At 42.5% G+C, this 20,996-nt stretch overlaps 1 protein-coding gene across 1 annotated transcript in view; it reads right to left on the reverse strand.

Annotated features, from left to right (window-relative positions):
• The window catches only part of ZNF704 (zinc finger protein 704), a 245,620-nt gene that overhangs the window by 9,725 nt on the left and 214,899 nt on the right, over nt 1-20,996 (reverse strand). Inside the window, exons 5-7 of the mRNA XM_052651684.1 lie at nt 15,160-15,260; nt 7,088-7,355; nt 4,432-4,536 (exon numbers count right to left, since the gene is read on the reverse strand). Of these exons, the coding sequence (XP_052507644.1) occupies nt 4,432-4,536; nt 7,088-7,355; nt 15,160-15,260 (474 nt within the window). The remainder of the gene's footprint in view (nt 1-4,431; nt 4,537-7,087; nt 7,356-15,159; nt 15,261-20,996) is intronic.

Below are 20,996 nucleotides of genomic sequence, written 5' to 3' on the forward strand. Positions count from 1 at the left end.
ATGGGCTTCCCCAGTGGCTCAGTGATAAAGAATTCGCCTGTAATGCAGGCGATGCTGGCAGGAGATGTGGGTTTGAACCCTGGGTCAGAAAGATCCTCTGGAGAAAGGAAATGGCAACCCTCTCCAGTATTCTTGCCTGGAAAATCCCAATCCATGGGGTTGCAAAAGAGTTGGACATGACTGGGCAACTAAACAAAAACAAAAGCAGTAATGCAGATATTACTGCTTTTGTTTGATGCTGGGAGGGATTGAGGGCAGGAGAAAGGGACGACAGAGGATGAGATGGCTGGATGGCATCACTGACTCGATGGGGGTGAGTCTGAGTGAACTCCGGGAGTTGGTGATGGACAGAGGCCTGGCGTGCTGGGATTCATGGGGTCACAAAGAGCTGGACACGACTGAGTGACTGAACTGAATGCAGATATGTCCTTCTGTAAATATGTTGGAGAAATTTCTTTTCTTGTGATTTTCTATCTCTCAAATGGGAAAAAGGCTCCCGTCTTGGTTTTAATTTCTTCTAACAATTTTGAATCCTCCATCCAAGTGTTAAAAAAAAACAACAACAGCTAACGAGCTAATAAGCACTATTTCAGGTCTGGAGACGATCTCTGGCCTGAAGCCTCTTGGCATGGCCCTTGGCCAGCAGATTGATTAGCTTCTACTTACTTGCATAGACCACATTTTGTGCAGTCCAACCTTCACATATCGAAGCCCTAATTCTCACTGTGGCTGTATTTGGAGATGGAGCCTTTAAGGGAGTAATTAAAGGTATGTGCTGCATGTGTGCTAAGTTGCTTCAGTAATGGCCAACTCTTTGTGAGCATATGAACTATAGCCCACCAGGCTCCTCTGTCCAAGGGATTTTCCAGGCAAGATGCTGACTGGGTTGCCATGTTCTCCTCCAGGGGATCTTCCTGACCCAGGGATGGAACTTGCATCTCTTAGGTCTCCTACAGTGGCAGGTGAGTTCTTTACCACTAATTCCACCAAATGAATTCAAAAGAGTGGGACCCTGATCCAATAGGATTAGTGTTCTTATAAGAAGGGACACCAAATGGCTCTCTCTCCATCTCCCCATCTCCAAAAGAAAAGGCCATGTGGTGACATATTGAGAAGGTGGCCCCTGACAAGTCAGCAGGAGGGCCTTCACTGGGAATTGGGTCAGCTAGCACATTGGTCTGAGATTTCTGGCCTCCAGAACTGTGAGAAAATAAATGTGGGTTGTTTAAACCACCCAGTCTGTTATTATGGCAGACTAACACAGGGGCCAAAAGCTCTCAGTTTTCTGCCCTGAGAAGACAGGGAAAGAAAGGAAAATAATTAGAAGAAAAGAGGAGTCACTGGGGAAAAACAGGTCAAGAAAGCTGTAATTAACCATGGTCTTCTCCCTACCCTATGCCCATAGCCTTGGGCTAGAAAAGACTGAACCTATAGTTATGTTTGTGAATATGCAGATTGACTTTCTCAGCTATACACCTCTGGGAAGAAGTCTTACCCAGGGAACTTATTAAAGCCCCCAATTCAGGAAGTCCAGTGTAGGCAAATGAATAAATAAAATTCTGCAAACCTTGGGATTTCACAGAAGGAGATTATTTCTACTTTCTAGGAGGCGTATGCAAGCATCTCCTCTTCAATACTAGGTCTCAAAGACAGGGGAGAAAAGGAAATCTTAAATGGGGTTGACAACCTCAGGGTACTTGCTTTTGAGTAAAACAAGAAATGCGTTCATTAAAGAGGATTGGCTACCCACTCCAGTATTCTTGCCTGGAGAATTCCATGGACAGAGGGCTACAGTCCATGGGGGTCACAAAGAGTTGGACATGACTGAGTAACTAACACTTTCACTTTCAATAAAATGGCAACTGCTCTGTTCATCAGTTTGGATAAAGTTGAAGCCACCCCTAATACTAGTGCCTCATCATTGGAAACTTTTAGAGCTTTTGTCTGAAAACTCTATTACAGAAATGTGGGAGGTGGGGATTCATGTGTTCTCAGAGTCAGCCTGGCTCCCCGTCTTCTAAGGGTGGGACTAGCACCTGTGGAGAATTCAGGGACAGTTACTGGCACCCAGTCAGTGGACATGTGACAGTCCTAGGCTAGAAGGTGTGGAGTTGTGAGATCCAGCCCCCAGTGTAAGTGGGCAGACAGCAAGCAGCTACTTTTTTACTCGTTTAAAAAAAGACATGCTTGAGAGTAGGACACCATGAAGAACATGTTGAGTAGTAAACCTTCTTGTTATCTTTCTAGAATAAAACAAAAGCCTTGGAAAAGGGCAGCATTCCCTACTCCTTTACCTTTATTTTTAAATAGTAATGGCAAGCTTGACTGCTAAAGCCAGCTAAAATCAGATAGATTGGGAATTCTCTGGTGAACGAATAAATTAGTAGCTCACATAGGATTTTAGTGGGAATCTACTTAACTCAGTTATTCTACATACTTTCTGTCAAAGCTCTAGTCCAGGATGTCCCTGGTAACCAATCGAGAGTGAAGTGAGGAACTCTGAAAAATCTAGGACCTTGACAGGAGGGCCGAGACATCCATAGAGAGAGAAGTCTTCAGCTTTGCTTGTTGAGAGATCAACAAGAGGAGGGAACGTCACTGGTGTCCTGCTGTGTCAGCCACTTCGGAGATTCAGGGGACTTAACACTAGTGAAAACCACTCACCGTGACGTCACTTTATTTCAAAAGGAAATGATTTAATTAATAGAACAAAGGGGAAAATATTCCATTTGGGCTGATAGAAGAGGTAACTTGAAAGGAAATCTGAACTGCAATGTTCTGTCTACATGCCGTACTTATTTTTTCACCAGATGAGCAATGTGGGGTATGTTCCTGAAAATTCAGCTCTAATCAAAGACAGGAGTGAACAGAATTCAGAAGAGCAGGTCTCTGTAATTCTACGTTTGCAGCTGCCTCTCTGGGTTAGAAGGGTAGTCTCAAATGTCATATTGAGAGCCACTCTGGTCTTTTTATGTCTATCCAAAAAAAAAAAAAAGGTTGCCAAAAAGGCTGACACCCACCTTGGGGGAATTATTGTTCTTGCCAGAAGCAAAACTAATACCTCCACATCTAATCTCTTCTTTTTAAATGTTTGTAACAAGGTCATCCATCGTATTCTTGTTCTTTGAGACCAACCAGCAGTTCCCACTCTTCATAAAGCAGGCACCTTTCATAATTACTCCAGATCCACCATACTGCTTAAAAATCCAATTCTAGGAGTATTTTCTGGAAGCCACAGATTTTCAAATTGCTGCCAGCAGGATGCTTTTTTATTGTTGGCTATTTCTCTAAGGAATTTAATAAATATTCTTTGACAGAGCACAGCATAATTGATTGAGCCACTTTCATTTTTATCAGCTCCACAGGAGGCCTTAGTATTTGCTGGAAACCTCTGGGAGTTGCCAGCAGTTGCAATAAGAAGCTTTTGTGAGGTTCTTGGGGAGGGGGTGGAGAGGAGAAAATAAGGTTAATATCTATTATCATAAGCCACTTTCTGAACCTTATCAGGAGTTGTAAACCCCTGAGCATGAGGAGTGTGGAGGTCTATGGATATTCCGTGATAAGCTGTAAAAGACTCAATATCTTCTAAGTGAATAGTTAAGAATCAAGTAAATACATGGTGAATTTTCAGACAGTAATTATTTAATATGTCAAATCAATTCTAAAATAATCCTTAAATCCAATGGCATATTTCAATACTCATTTATTTGCAAATTACCCATCAGCATGGATTATTTAGGCTTTGGAAGAAAAAAGTTGATTTCAATTTCTACTATCTGAACTTTCAAAATGACATACCCACAAACAATAATTTCAAAGTCAAATTGTATATAGTTGAAAGAAAAAGTGAAAGTGTTAGTCGCTTAGTCGTGTCCGACTCTTTGTGACCCCATGGACACAGTAGTTCACCAGGCTCCTCTGTCCATGGAATTCTCCAGGCAAGAATATTGAAGTGAGTAGCCTTTCTCTTCTCCAGGGGATCTTTCTGACCAAGAGATCGAACCCAGGCAGATTGCAGGCAGATTCTTTACCATCTGAGCCACCAGAGAGCTCATAATGATATATGCCATTTACCTGTAGAGTCTCTTTCTTTTATCTTTGGGGTCTGAGTTCAACTATTAATTTTATAAAGCCTTTAGGAAACATACAAATACACCACCCATACAAAAAAATCTTGATATATTTCCAACAAGTTGTTTATCAACAGATGAAACTGTCTTTTACTTTCTAAAATTCCAGTCAAAACACCTTTTCACAGAGAAGTTGGGCTAGTCTGGACCACAGGATAGCTTGCTGAGTTTACAAATATCACTTAAAAAAAATTATTCTGGCATTCCAATTTTTGTCTTTTTCTTGCATGTTTCTACAATTTGTTCTCTAAATGTGTGCTTGGCTTTGACCAGATTTCTGGCTTTTTGCTTTTCCACTTACTGGAATGCCTGTGAAGGTGACTGGAGGAGACTGCCAAGAAATGCTGAAGCTGCTGCCATTGGGGGTGAACTTGGCTGCTCCTGGAATGGTCACAGGGGGTGTGGCCTATCAAATAGAAAACAGAGAAAGTCGTTTTGAAAGAATATTTCTCCTTGGAGTCTTAAGCTGTCATGACCAAAATATGGCTTCGGATATAATCTCAGCTTTATTAATGACAAAATTATAATAGGAGGAGATTAAACACGGTTAAAGAAAGTAGCTAGAGATAAACTTTTTATACATCTGAGCAATCTAAGGTATAGGAGGAGAAGGTTTTTGGCTGCTGATTTCTGAATAGAGATTTGATTATACACACACATACCTATCTTAGGACATCTGTGAGATATAATTCCTTGTTATCAAGTTGGGAGATCAGCTTTTTATAAGCGATGGTAGGCTGTCAATTACATTTTGGGAAGGTTATTTGGAAATACATGTCAAAAGTCTTAGTGTTCTGCACACTAGCTATTTCACTTCTAGAATTTATTCTAAAGAAATGGACACAAGGATGTTCATTGCAGAACTATGTATTATATATTTTTTTAAAAAACTGGAAACACATAGGGGAAATGGTGCTGAAGACTACTCATCGGCATGGGAAAATGTTCATGAGACATCAAGTGGAAACAACAAAGCACAGGGAAACGGTACCGTAGTAGATCCCATTTTTAAATGCGCACATAGAACAGTCCTGAAGGACCTACCAAAAACGTGAACCAAGGGGCTTTGCTGTTGTTGGAGCTTGGGATGGATTTTCTTTCTTTGCTCACGTTTTTAATATCTTTATGTTGAACACTTATATCTATAAACAGAAAAATCCCAATTCTGTGAATCTATAGTTTGGGAAGGAACTTCTAGATCCCTTAGTGTATGTTCCAACTCTCATTATATACATAAGAAAAATAATTTAAGTTGGTTCAAGCCCATGCTTTTGGACCTAAATGCAATACTGACAAACAAGAATGAAGGCATGAATTATCCTTTTTGAATAGAAGAGTCAGGAATGAAAGCTGCGGCACCAACTAATTTAATAATTAGCGCTATTCCATTGCTCTTGAATTGAAGTCTACTTAATAAATGGCTGAATGACTTCTCTACAGGGTTAGTTTTTCTGCTTTTATAAATATAGTTGCTAGTGGCAATGGTTTTGTAAATGGCACCATTGGAAAATATTTTGGCAATACATAGCTGTTCATGCTGTATCCTGCTGCTACTGCTGCCAAGTCACTTCAGTCGTGTCCGACTCTGTGCAACCCCATAGACGGCAGCCCACCAGGCTCCCCCATCCCTGGGATTCTCCAGGCAAGAACACTGGAGTGGGTTGCCATTTCCTTCTCCAATGCAGGAAAGTGAAAAGTCAAAGTGAAGTTGCTCAGTCGTGTCCGACCCTCAGTGAACCCATGGACTGCAGCCTACCAGGCTTCTCCATCCATGGGATTTTCCAGGCAAGAGTACTGGAGTGGGGTGCCACTGCCTTCTCCGCATGCTGTATCCTAAGACGCAATAATTACTCTCTGGAAATTCAATGGGGGAAAAAAAAACAAACTACTGGCACGGAAGTGTCCTCACTAGCCTTATTGATGATAATTAAAAAGTAGATACCTAACATAAGAGAAAGAAACAACTTGATGTTTTAATTGAATTCAGTCATATATTCAGTTCTACGGAGAGTGTTTATAAACAAGAGTGGAAGAACACAAATTACAAATACGGACAGGAGAGTTTTCTTTTAAAAAGTTACATAAAGTAGCTGAAAATTATTGGAAAACTGGTTTTTTTTAATTTGAGCATATTGAAATTTTATTAAATTGACACTTAAAAGAGTTCAGAATTGCTGGGGGAGGAAGGAGCTTCAGCTGTGTCCTGTATTTGCAGGATTTGTCTCTAAGGCCTTAACAGACTTTAGAGTGAGGCAGAATCACCTGGAGGGTTTGTTAAACACAGGCTGCTCGGCCTCACCCCTCGCTCCTGGTCTGCAGGTCTGGGAATGTAAATTTCTAACAAGTTCCCAGGTGATGCTGACACTGTTGATCTGCCGAACACTGACAACCATGGCTCCAGCCCGAGAGAGTTAGTTACCAATTCAGAGAGGCAGGGCACAAAGTCCTGGATCTGCAGCACAGGATGAGGCTGTCATTGTGCCAATGCTTTTCAAAGTTCATCTTTTCATTTATTTAACTTTTTTATCTAACAAGTACTCACATCATGTGCCAGGCACCCTCCTGAGAGTGTTACAATATTAAGGATTTTAATCCTCATAACAACTTCTCAGGGATCAGATCTTCAGTCAGTACTGGGAAGTTAAAGAACACCCTAGGGTCCAATTTGCATGAGATTTTGGCTTTAAAAGGAGAAAAAAGGCAAATTCTGCTACTGGGCTCTCCTGGATGCTGTTTTTCCACTTAGCTATCCTTTACTCACCCTGGAATAGGAAATGGCAACTCACTCCAGTGTTCTTGCCTGGGGAATCCCATGGATAGAAGCGCCTGATGAGCTACAGTCCATGGGGTTACAAAGAGTCAGACACAACGGTAACAATCCTTAACTCACAGGTCAGAATGCTACTGCTTTTGGTTTAGGAGTAAAGTGATTACTCTCATGATCCCTGGCCAGTCACCTGGTAAGCGTGGTCAGTATGCACGAGGTAGAGGGTGGTGGGAGCAGAGCGGCTCAAGGGTGTCATCAGTTTTGTCTCGGTTTTGGCACAAGGAGTTTCTGTTCGGCTGGAATCTGGGATGGGAAAAGTAGGAGGCGAAGCCAGGGATTGGGAGGGCGAAACCGGGGCCAGGCTGCTCAGACCGTCTGCCATGGAGTCTGTGTTGAGCTTGATCTCAGTGTAGTAGAAGTCTTCTTCTCCATCACTGTAGTCAGACTCCCCAACACGCCTAATGCAAAAGAGAGCAAAGCAATCCTACTCACCCACACTGCTTTCTTGCCTTGAGATCTTGTACATGCTGTTCCTTCTGTCTGGAATGCTTTTCCTCTGTTCTGTCTGCTTGGCAAACTTCTACTTATCCTGCAACTGTCCACTTCTGGGGTAAGCCTTCCTTGCTATCTTAAAGCAACTGACTCAACTAATCAACCAATCAATCAATTATTCAGAAAAAATTTATTGAGAGTCTACTATGTCTAGGCACTTCTTTAGGAACCCAATATTAGAAGGAACAAAACAGATTCTGCCCTGATGGAACGTACAGTCTAGTGGGAGAGGCAGACCAGAAACTTGTAACAGAACACATCAAAAATAAATAATAATATCCCTAGGAACAAACCTGTCTAAGAAGGTAAAAGACCTGCATTTGGAAAACTATCGGACACTGATGAAAGAAATTGAAGATAACACAAACAGATGGAAAAATACACCATGTTATTGGATAGGAAGAATTAATATTGTTAAAATGACCATGCTCTCCAGGGCAATCTACAGAGTCAATACAATTCCTATTAAAATACCAATGACATTTTTCATTGAACTAGAACAAGTAATTTTAAAAGTGGTCTGAAAACACAAAAGACTCCAAATAGCTAAAAGAATCTTGAGAAAGAATAGAGCTGAAAGAATCATGCTCCCTGACTTCTGACTATACTGTAAAATTACAGTAAACAAATCAGTATGGTACTGGCATAAAGGGGATTCCCAGGTGGCTCAGTGGGTAAAGAATCCACCTGCAATGAAGGAGATACAGCAGCCACAGGTTTGATTCCTGGGTCAGGAAGATCCTCTGGATGAGGGCATGGCAATCCACTCTAGCATTTTAGTTTGGAGAATCCCATGGACAGAGGAGCATGGCAGGCTACAGTCCATAGGGTCTCAAAGAGTTGGACATGACTGAACTGACTGAGCATGCCTGCACTGGCATAAGAACATATTTATAGATCAATGGAACAGAATAGAGAACCCAGATACAGACTTACACACTATGGTCCCTTAATCTATGACAAAGGAGGCTAGAATATACAATGGAGAAACGGTAGTCTCTTCCACATATGTTGCTGGGAAAACTGGACAGCCCATGTAAATGAATGAAATTAGAACATTCTTTAACACCATATACAAAAATAAACTCAAAATGGATTAAAGACCGAAATGTAAGACATTACACCACAAAACTGCTAAAGAAAACATAGGCATGGCACTCTTTGACAGCTCTTGTAGCAACATATTTTTTTTAAGTCTGTCTCCTAAAGCAAAGGAAATAAAAGCAAAAATAAGGAAATTGGACCAAATTAAACTTAAAAACTTTTGCACAGCAAAGGAAACTATCAACAAAGTGAAAAGACTAATGAATGGGAGAAAATATTTTCAGAGGACATGACCAATAAGGGGTTAATATTCAAAATATATAAATAGCTTATTAACTCAACATTAAAAAAACAAACAATTCTATTTAAAAAACGAGCAGAAGAACTAAATAGACTTTTTCCCAAAGAGGACATGCAGGTGGCCAAAAAATGAAACGATGCTCTACATCACTGTCAGGGAAATGGAAATCAAACCAATAATACCAACAATGAAATGATACCTTACACCTGTCAGAATGGCTATCATCAAAAAGAACACAACAAATGTTGATGAGAATGTGGAGAAAAGGCAGCTCTTATACACTGTTGGTGGGAAGGTAAACTGGTGCAGTCACTGTGGAAAATAGTATGGAGGGTTCTTTAAAATCTAAAAATAGAACTACCATATAACCTAGCAATTCCACTCCTGGGTATATAGCTGAAAAAAAAAACCAGAAACATCAATTCAAAAAGATACATGCACCCTGATATTCATAGCAGCATTATTTATAATTGCCAAGATATGGAAACAACCTAAGTGTCCATCAACATACGATTAGATAAAGAAGACGCTACACACACACACACTCACACACACACACACACACACTGGTGGCTCAGATGGTAACAAATTTGCCAGCAATGCAGAAGACCCGAATTTGATCCCTGGGTTAGGAAGATCCCTTGAAGAAGGAAATAGCAACCCACTCCAGTATTCTTGCCTGGAGAATTCCATGGACAGAGGAGCCTGGTGGGCTACGGTCCATGGTGTTGTAAACAGTCTGACACTATTGAGCTACTCACACACACACATATACACACACTCATACTACTCATGCATAAAGAATGAAATTTTGCCATTGTAACAACATGAATGGACTTAGAGGGTATTATGCCAAGTGAGATAAGTCAGACAGAGAAAGACAAATATATTACTTGTATGTGGAATCTAAAAAATACAACAAACTAGTGAATGTGACAGAAAAGAAACAGATATAGAGAACAAACCAGTAGTTAAGGAGAGGAAGAGGAAGCATAGGGGTAGAGGATTAAGAGGTATAAGCTATTAAGGATAAAATAAACTACAAGGATGTATGTATGTATGTGAAAGTTGCCCAGTTGTGTCCAACTCTTTGTGACCTCATGGACTATAGCCTGCCAGGCTTCTCTGTCCATGGTATTCTCCAGGCAAGAATACTCGAGTGGGTAGCCATTCCCTTCTCTAGCAGATCTTCTCAACCCAGGGATCGAACCCAGGTCTCCCCGTTGCAGGTGAATTCTTTACTGTTGGAACCACCAGCGAAGCCCAAGAATACTGGAGTGGGTAGCCTATCTCTTCTCCAGCAGATCTTTCCAACCCAGGAATTGAACTGCAGCATTGCAGGCGGATTCTTTACCAGCTAAACTACAAGACTGTATTATTGTAAAACACAGGGCATATAGCCAAAATTTTACAGTAAATATAAATGGACTATAATCGTAAAAAATTGTGAATTACCATACAGTATGTGTGCAACTTATATAATATTATTCATTGACCATAAGTCAATTTAAAAAAGTAAACCCATAAAGAAACAGATATTTAATACATTCAGTTCAGTTCAGTTCAGTCGCTCAGTCGTGTCCGACTCTTTGCGACCCCATGAATCGTAGCAGGTAGTGATAAATCCCAGAAAGAAAAATTAAGCAGCATTAAGAGCACCCTTAATCAGGGCAAGCGATGGGGGACATTATTTTAAATAGAGTATTCACAGGAAGACTCTCTGAGGAGATGACAGTTGAGCAGAAGTCTCAATGAGGTGAGGGAAAAACCCTTGTGGGAACTATGGGAGAAGAATGCACAGAACCCCGGGGTGGGCTGGCTTGTTGCTTTCTGAGTAGGTGGCTGGTGCGATGGGAGAAGAATGGGAAGGAGGGCAGAGACCCAGTGGCACAGGGCTTTGTAGCCCTGGGGAAAAACTTGGTATTTTGTTCTGAATATGATGGAAGCCTCTGGGGATTTTGAAGAATCTAGGTTACTTGTTATTTTTACTTTTTAAAATTGACGTATAGTATGTACAGTTAATTTACAATGTTGTGTTAGTTTCAGGTGTACAGCAAAGTGCCATATGTGTGTGCATGTGTGCGTGTATTCTTTTTCAGGTCTGTTTCCATTATAGGTTACCACAGGATATTGGGTATAGTTCCCTGCACTATACAGTAAGTCCTTGTGGTTTATCTGTTTTATTCACAGTAGTGTGTATTTGTTAATCCCAAGCTCCTAATTTATTTCTCCCAACTCCACCCCTTCCTCTTCTATGCCCTTTGAGAACCATAAATTTGTTCTCTAATGCCATCTAATGCCATTTGCAACATGGCTGGACCTAGATATTATCACATTAAGTGAAGTAAGATAGAGAAAGACAAATATCATATTCTACCACTTTTATATGGAATCTAAAAATAATGATATCAATGAACTTATCTACAAAACAGAAACAGACTCACAGACATACGTTACTTTTAAAAGGCTCACCCTGGCCATTGTCTGGAGAAAGAACAGAGGATAGGAGGGCAAGGGGAATGGGAGCCAGTGAGCAGGCTGGGGGGCGGCTGACAGCGGCCGGGCAAGGGGTAGCGGCGCAAGTGACCTGAGCTCTCAAACTGGAGACTTCTTTTGAGTGACAGGCATTAGGATTAAGCTTCAAACAATTAAATCCTCTGAGCTCCCTTTGAAGAAGTGGAAGTGAAAGTCGCTCAGCGTGTCTGATTCTTTGCGATCCCCTGGAATTCTCCAGGCGGTCACACTGGAGTGGGTAGACGTACCCTTCTCCAGGGGATCTCACCAACCCAGGGATCGAACCCAGGTCTCCCACATTGCAGGCAGATTCTTTACCAGCTGAGCCATCAGGGAAGCCCAAGAATGCTGCAGTGGGTTGCCATTCCCTTCTCCAGGGGACCTTTCCCACCCAGGGATCAAACCCAGGTCTCCTGCATTGTAGGCAGATTCTTTACCAACTGAGCCACCAGGGAATTACTTTGAAGTGTGTTCATTTCAATTAACTTTATTTATTTAATGATTTGGTACATTTCTGTAATTTTTTTAAACCTCTGTTGCCTCCCTAAGACAGATTCTTTAGGCTGTGTCTTGTTCATTTTTGTTTAATAGATACCACATGTTTCAGTGCATCTGGCATACAGTAGGTGCCTGTTAAATGCTGAACGAATGAAAGAAAGAAGCCGATGCTGTAGCACAGTGATTACCAACATGAATTCTGGAGTTACATTGCCGGGGTTTGAATCCTGACACCTCCCAGCTGCCTGTGTAATTTTAGCAGCCTGTGCCCTTATATAAAGCAGCACAGCACAGCTGGCCTTCCGTGACCACCGGGAGCCTACTAAACACAGTACTTAGAGGTGTAGCACACTCACGTGTAAGAAGCACTAAATGTTTATTAAATAAAAATAAGGCTGATGCTAGAAAGACTCAGTGTTTACTATCACCAGGAAAAGTATCTTCTGGTGCTTCCACAGGTTCCTTTGAGACACAGAAAACTGTGCTTTTCCACAGTAAGTTTTGTGTATAAGAAAATAACTGTCAAGGGTGTGTGTGTGGGGGGCGGGGGCTCAGTAGTGTCCAACTCTTTGCAATCCCGTGAACTGTAGCCTACCAGGCTCTTTTGTCCATGGGATTTTCCAGGCAGGAATACTGGAGTGGGTTGCCATGCCCTCCTCCAGGGGATCTTTCCCACCCAGGGATCGAAGCGGCGTCTCTTGCATCTCTTGCACTGGTAGGCGGATTTTTTACCACTGCACCGCGTGGGAAGCCTGTCAAATAACTAATATTTGTTGGATTTGAGGATTTCTAGGGAAATGATACATATTCTTGCACCCGGTTTTATGGGATGGGATCTGTAAATCTTCCTTTCCTGGGGCATCTCCAAGTTTCATGACCATATCTGGCAGGAGCAGGGCACTGACTCAGAATAAACTTTTTTCCCACTGACAATCCCTGTACAGAACCTAAAATACAAATCTCCCTTTCTCCTGGGCCTTTCTGTTTAGCCAGATCAGCGGCTTCTCCCAGCCTGGCTCCGTTTCCCCTGAGCTCTCTGGCTGAGGCGTCTAGGGAGGTGTCTGCTCCGTATCAGGTCAGGCAGGGCTTGGCTCTCCTTCAAGCAAAGCATCAAAGACCCCAGAGAGTGGGCCGAAGAATGTGCATCTGTTCTATTCCTGTCCCCACTTCCTCTCCAGGAAAGGGCGAGCCGAGTTGCTGCCGGCTGCCGAGTGCTGCTAATAGACATGCAGGCCTGGGGAACATCGTGTGTCCTACACGGGGATAAATCAGGATCAGCCCCTGGTGTGTAAGAACGGAGTGAGAATTAAGAGAAAAACAGAATACTTCTTATGCTGGTGTGGTGTGCACTGCAGCTCTATCAGACGCAAGATACATATTTTGGGGCTTGGGCTATGCTCCCTTCTTCTTCACAAGCCAATCAACATTCATTAAAAACTGCCCCATCCTCCTAAAGGCTCCCAGGCTCATTCCTGGGCAGTGGCTGGCAGAGACGGGGATTCTAACTCATCAAGGCCATGTGAAGCATGCAGAGTAAAAAGGGAATCCCAGGGAAGCAAATACAGCGCCTGTTGTACTTGAATTTCACCCACCAGGAGAGCACCCTGGAAGCTCAAAAGAAAATCCTGTGATGCCACTCACAGTCTGTAAACACATGGATAGGGCATGTGTTTCTGTGTGGTGCTGAATACGATTTGACTTTTGGGGCAGATGGACTTTAAAACAAAGAACTCCAGCTCCTGATTCTAGCTTCAGGAAGCTCTTTCTAAACGTTCAGATAACTGAGTTATTTATACTGTGAGCTGTCCTGATGGTGAGAGTTGAGGGAAGATGCTGTGGAGTGTCCTTCCCTGAAGGAGTGGGTTCTGTGTGGGGTTTCTTGGAGGGTAGGGTGGACCCTCTGGCTAGTGGAGCGGAAGCCCTGCTTTGCTGGGCCACGACCATGGTGCTTGGTGATTTTTCACATGCCATGCCCTGGAAGGGTCTGGCTATGTCCCCAGAATCCCCAGGCTATGGGTGAGGGAGCTGGATTCCTGCTTCTCTCCAGCCATAGCAGGAGCTCACCCACAGGAATCAGCAAAATCACCTTGGAACCCATTCTTGTTTTCTATCACTTTTTATGGATGATGTCTTCGCTAAATTTATCCTTGGCTGGGCAAAGTGACTGTAGTGCTTATTTCTCAGCAGTCACAGCAAGGAGATCCAACCAGTCAATCCTAAAGGAAATCAACCCTGAATATTCATTGGAAGGACTGACGTTGAAGCTGAGGCTACAATTCTTTGGCCACTTGATGCGAAGAGCTGATTCACTGAAGAAGACCCTGATGCTGCAAGATATCAAAGGCAAGAGGAGAAGGGGGTGACAGAGGACGAGATGGTTGGATGTCATCATCACCTCAATGGATGTGAGTCTGAGCCAACTCAGGAAGAAGGGAAGCCTGGTATTCTGCAGTCCACGGGGCTGCAAAAATATATGACTTAGCGACTGAACAACAACATCTTTTTGAAAGGACCCCCCCAAGCATTTGGGGGCTCGGTCATGTGTTTGGCTTTGTCTTGTGCACAGTTTATCACTTACAGCTTCTCAAGATCCCTTCTTAGTTCCACATCCCTAGACAAGAAAGACCCACTGACTAAAGAACAAGAGGCTGTACCATCACAGCCTTTCTGGAGTGGCCCCTAATCCCTGCTGCGCAAAACTTCATTTTATCTTTTGTTGGAAATGTTTTTGTATAACACAGGGAAATGTGTCTGTTGTACAAATAAAGGACTTATTTGGGCAACAGAAAAGGACAGAGCAGGTCACCAGGCTTCATAAGAATAGCAACACTGATTGTCACTGTGCTTCTTAAACCCTTTTCAGGCTATGTCTGCCTTTGAGTCTCAAAGTCATTAATACACTCCCCTGGGGAAAAAATTGCACATATAATTTTACAAACATTTTCAGGGGGTCTAAGGACTCCTTACCCTACCCTATGCTGGTGCTCCATCTTTTACAAATCACTCTCACATACATTTTATTTTTGACCATCACACGTGACCCTGCAGGGCTGATATTCTGAGTTTCTTTTTCAGAGGGAACTGAGGCTCCAAGCAGCACCCTGCTTAATACCACTTGGTGAGTGTATTAGGGAGGCTTCACAGCTCTAATTCCATGTTCTTTCCACTTGCCACACTGGCCTGTATTATCTGCAGTGGCCATCTCCATAGTGATTAGGAAGACCAAGCAGGCCCAGTCTCTGTCCCTGTGTTCAGAATTTTTAAGGCACAATGTGAAGTGTAATTCTGAGTGCAGGTGGTCCTGGACTGAACTTGATGGAGATACACCCAGCTCCAAAGGGAGGGCTCCTTACCCGAGATGAATGGTCCGGATGTGCTTCTGGATACCCACTGCAGTACTCAGAACCTTCCCACAGTTCTTCCAGAGGCATTTGAACATCACCTTCATGGAGTTCTAGAAAGGGAAGACAAGGTTACATTGAAATGAAAACTAACCCATCAACATAACAGCTTCCCATTCTCTTGACTATAACTCAGCACACCATTCTAGGAAATCCCCCAGGTGAGGATCTTAGTGACCTCAGAGATTTTCTTGCTTCCTTCTTGAATACTGAGCCCTGCTGGAAAATTTAGTTTACTTTTTTAAAAATTATTTTTAATTGAGGGATAATTGATTTACAATATTGTGTTGGTGTCTGCCATACATCAACATGAATCAGCCACAGGTATATATATGTCTGCTTCCTCTTGAACCTCCCTTCCACCCCATTAGTTCACTTTTTTTTTTTTAAGGTGGATACAGTGTCTTTTAGGCATTAGGCTTAGTTGCTCATTCATGTCTGACTCTTCATGATCCCATGGACTGTAGCCCACCAGGCTCCCCTGTCCATGGGGATTCTCCAGGCAAGAACACTAGAATGGGCTGCCATGCCCTTCTTCAGGGAATCTTCCCAACCCAGGGATGGAACTCAGGTCTCCTGCATTCCAGGTGGGTTCTTTTATCATCTGAGCCACCAGGGAAACCTGGCATTAATGACAGTGAATTTTAGAATATTCATTGAGCACTTACTATGTGCCAAGTGCTAGTCTTAGAGTTTATTTCATTCAATCCTAAAAGATGGATACTATTATCATCACCGTTTTACAGATTCATGGAAAGCTTCAGTAAAACATGCCTAGTCAATGGAGCCAGCTTCTAGCAAAACCAGAATATGAATTTTGGAAGTCTGGCTCCTGGAACTACTCTCTCCACCAGGACACAAATCTATCTTCTCCTGTAAGGATCTTAGAAGTTTTCCAAAACAGTCCAGCAAAGTGATTGAGAGCACTGATTTTGGACTTACTTTCTCAAGTCCTATTTTCCTTATTTATCAAGTGAGAACAATAGTACCTGTCTCATAGGGTTATTATGATGATTAAATGAGGTCATGAAAGCAAAATCGTTTAGCACAATACTGATGGGAGTAATTATTCAACCAATGGCAGCTATTATGGTCTTGTTACGATTATACTTCCTGGAGTGAGTTTGATAGGGAGTGAGTTTTCTCCCAGGTGCTCACCAAGCCCCATCCTTGTTTCCTCCTGGGAACACAGCTAGACTTCATTTCCCAGCCCCCTTTGAAGTTAGGTGAAGTCATGTGACTGAATTAGGGCCAATGGAATAAGGGCAGAAGTGACATACATTCCTTCTAAGCCTTGTCCCTAAGCTACTTGTCAATGTCACTCCAGCCTGTCTCGCTGATTAGAGATAGGGGATACCCAAGGACTTAGGGCACAGTAGTGCCACTAGATCAGGGATTTTTCTTTCAATATTTTTAAAATGGAAGTATAGTTGATTTACAATGTTGTGTTGATTCTGCTGTACAGCAAAATGATTCAGCTATACATTCTTTTCTATATTCTTTTCCATTACGGTTTATCATAGGATATTGAATATAGTTCCCTCTGCTATACAGTCAGAACTTATACTTTAGATTAGGGATTTTTAATCTTTTGTTGGCCATTAATTCTTTTGGCAGTCTGCTAAATTCTATGAACCCCTTCTTAAAGTAATGTTTTTATTAATAATATTTAAAATAAAATACACAGGATTAAAAAAACTGTGAGTGTGCTGAAATAGTTATCAAAATATTAAAAAATTTTGTGAAGCGGTAATATATATACTCTTTAACACATAAATTAATAAGATCTTTAAGTGAATTTAGTAACTACCATAATTTCAAAGTAGCATTGTGCATAAATGACATTTCATGATATCTGCTAAGATTGTAAGGTGATATGAAAACACCCATGTTTTGTATTGGTAGTAAAGTCACAGGAGGCACTAATACTATTGTGGTTTGATGTCTCCAATCATAATTGTAGGAAATGCTAAATTATAGTTACAACATTAATGACAATAAAGATATACTTTTTCTCCCATCTAATTTCATAGACTCCCTGAATTCTTTCCACTCCCTTTACGGGACTTGTGGACTCCAAGTTAAGAATCTCTGCACTGGGAGGAAGGGGCCTCTGGGTCCCTGGAGGATGTGTAGAACAGAAACACCCCTTCATCACTCCTGCTGACCTGATTTGATTGTGACATGAGAAATCCTTTATGGAGTTAAGCCACTGAAGTTTGGAAATGGGTTGTTTCAACCGAAAGCCTCCCCTGACCAATAAACAATGATACCTTCCCTGAACTGACAGAATTGCTGTAGGTTTGTTTACAACTCTAGCAGGATTTCTGCTCTCAAGCCCTGTTCTAGAAAGCCATCATTTACACATTTAGAGGATGACTCACCAGCTATTATGATGGAATTAGCATCCTGATTCAGCCAGTCACCCTCACCCAAATGTTTCTCAATTGAAACAAAATACCTAGAAACTTGCAGAAGTGAGGAGTATCCTGTGTGTTGGGAATGATCACTTTCGGGGTGGCAAGTGGAAGACACAGCACAGTGGCTAATGGCTACAGTCCGTTGCAACGGATAGATTAGTGACAGCAAGAAGGAGCCCACGCCTCCTGTGAGCTTCATGAGCCCAGGGGCCTGGGGTTCCCAGAGGTCCCAGGTGGCTGGCCTTCCTGGCACTGTGACCTAGCTATTCCCACTGTAGCTCCCGGGCATTGTGGACAGCTCGCCCATGATTCCTGCTGCAATGAGCAGTACTGAGCTCTAGGAGCTGCGGCAGCAAAGAGCTGGAGCAGAAACCGAGAGAGAGGGATGTGAGGGGAGCTGAGAGGCAGACAGAATTAGGACACTTTAAAGTACACTATCATGAAGAGCTGGTGCTTATTCTAAGGGGACCATTCACAAATTTCAGGCTCCCTGATCTTCTTGAGCCACTGATCCAAACGCATGAGATGGAAGATGAACCAAAGGGGGAGAATTTAAAACCTGCCCTGCCCCCTACTCCAGCCCCAAGGTTCACAAAAATGAATTTGGCTTGATTTTTTTTTTTAATTCAGAGCAGATGATGACGATACTAATGAACAAATCCTCACCCTATGAGTGTTTCTGCTCATTTTTCAAACAATGAAGCTGTTCTATTAAAAAAATATCTTCCATTTAAGGGAATTAATGACTCAAACCAAAATTACAGGTATCTGACAGTCCAAATATCCATCTGGAAATGAAGTCGTGATAGATGGAAAGCACTTTTTGATTCATTCCAAGCCTTCTTGCTGATGGTATTCCTTTATTCATTAAACTAAATAGCTACTTAACAAGGAATATTCCAGTGGCTGTTTTGGAAAGAAAAGAAGCTGTTCTTTGGAAACTTACATTCTAATGGGAGAGAGGCAGAAATGATCACAAATGATGATTGTTTCAGGTATGGTAATGTTTCTGGAAATGGGGGTGGGAAACGCTAGGTCAGACGAAGCCTCTAGAAGGTGACTTGTGAGCTGGGACTTGAAGGCTGGAAAAGGAGCCAACCATGCTATGAGCTAGAGTTTCCCAGGTAGAAGGAAGAGTTAATGAGAAGCTGTGAAGATGCAGAAGAACTTGACATACTGTAGGGCCAGAAAGGAACAGTGAGTTTGGAGGGAAAGGAGAGATGGTGTGATCTGTTTGCGATCATGTGAAGAGGCAAGGAGGGCCATGGAGGCAAGAAGGATTACGCAGGGTCTTGTAGGTAAGGGTAAGGAATCTGGATTTTATTCTAAAATAAAGAAGCTACTGAAGGGGTTGAAGTCGGGGAGTGATATTATATGGTTTAGATTTTAAGAAAACCTCACTCTTGGACTTCCCTGGTGGTCGGTCCAGTGTGGTTAAGACTCCATGTTTCCAATGCAGGGGGTGTGAGTCGGATGCCTGGTTGGGGAACTAAGAGCCAACATGCTGTGTGGTATGGCCAAAAAGAAAAGAAAAGATCACTCTGTTCTGTTCCGGGGAGGAAGAATAAGGTCACCAGTGTGGTGCTACTGCAGGTCAGAAAAGATGGCTTCTTGAAGAAGGCTTGGGCCGTGAGAACAAGCAGACACGTTCAGGGTCCATTTTGGGGGCAGATCCAACAGAACCTGTTGTTGGGTTGAGCAAGAGGAATGTCAAAAGGGATGGTATTAAAGATGACTTCTGTAGCGAGGGGAGTTGTGGTTCTCTCTGGGATACCTTCATTTTGAGATACCTACTGGCAAGTAGGACAATGGATCTGTGAGCCTGAAACTGAGAAGTCAGGTCTAGAGGTATACATTTGGAGTCAGGACCTGAAGGGGTTCTTAGAACAGATCTAGATGAGACCATCTAGGGGGAAGTGCAGCTAGAGATAATTAGAAGGCCCAGCATACTGCAGATCCAATATTTCAGGTAGGGGACTGAGAAGGAAAAGACAGAGAGAGAGGGCGTGGGCAGCAGTGGAAATCAGGATAGGGTGGTATTACCAGCACAAATAGCAGAGAGTGGCTTAAGAAGGATTATGTGATTTATGCAGTATCACCTGATGTTCCCAGGTGCGCCAGTGGGAACCTGCCTGCCAATTCAGGAGACATGAGAGATGCAGCTGTGATCCCTGGGTCTGGAAGATCCCCTGGAGGAGGGCATGGCAACCCACTCCAGTATTCTTGCCTGGGGAATCCCATGGACGGAGGAGCCTGACAGGCTACAGTCCATAGCATTGCAGAGAGTTGGACACAACTGAAGCGACTTCACATGCATGCATGTGCAACGATTAGTCAGTTATTAACAGACAGTCTTTGAAATTAATATAATAGTACTACACAACGTGCAGAGCCAAATTCCTCCTGTATCTTAGGAATTTCTTAAAGGGTCAAATTGCTAACTGTTTTGGGAAATGACAATCACAGTGGTATTTCTGTGCCATAACAAGTATTATTGATAAGACTCCTGTTCCTGGTTCTTGCAATAACATGTCAAGCATTTGCTTCTTGAATTGATTAATAAAGCCTGGTACTGATGATAGAAAAATAAATGTCATTGGTATAACTCCTTTCCTTAGGAGGAACTAGCTGATTCAGAGGTGTCAAACCCCCCAAATACAATGAAGCTGACCAATATCCTCTCTAAATCCCTTGGATTTTGGAGAACTACCAATTACAAGTGCTTGTGTATCATCTCCTCAATTATGTGCTGTGTACTTAGTCGGTCAGTCACATCTGACTCTTTGCCACTCCATGGACTATAGCCCACCAGGCTCCTCTGTCCATGCGGATTCTCCAGGCAAGAATGATGGAGTGGGTTGCCAGGGGATCTTCCCAAACCAGGGATTGAACCCAGGTCTCCTGCATTGCAGGTGGATTCTTTACCAACTGAGCCACCAAGGAAGCCCAAGAATGCTGGAGTGGGTAGCTGATCCCTTTCCCAGGGGGTCTTCCTGACCCAGGAATTGAACTGGGGTCTCCAGCATTGCAGGTGGATTCTTTACTTATAATTTTCTGGGCTCCTACTAAGGGCTCCAAAGAAACCTGTTGCCCAAAGAAAACTAGGTAATGGATAAGAAGAAAAATGATCAATTTTGTTCCTTCTTGCTTCTCTTTTGCCCATGGGATACTGCATCATCCCTTCTGATTTCGTCCAGCCCTATTTACTCCTTTATAAAGAGCATCTTCATTAAACTCTTCTCAGTTACCCCATCTGAGAACACCACCAACTTCCCCCAGGACCTGGACTGAAATGGGGAAAAAGTAGGTTATAAAAGAACATAAACAACATTATATATTTTGGGGGGTATGTAAAACAAATAAAAATGT

This window comes from Budorcas taxicolor, chromosome 14, assembly GCF_023091745.1.
Source record: "Budorcas taxicolor isolate Tak-1 chromosome 14, Takin1.1, whole genome shotgun sequence".
Lineage (NCBI taxonomy): Eukaryota > Metazoa > Chordata > Mammalia > Artiodactyla > Bovidae > Budorcas > Budorcas taxicolor.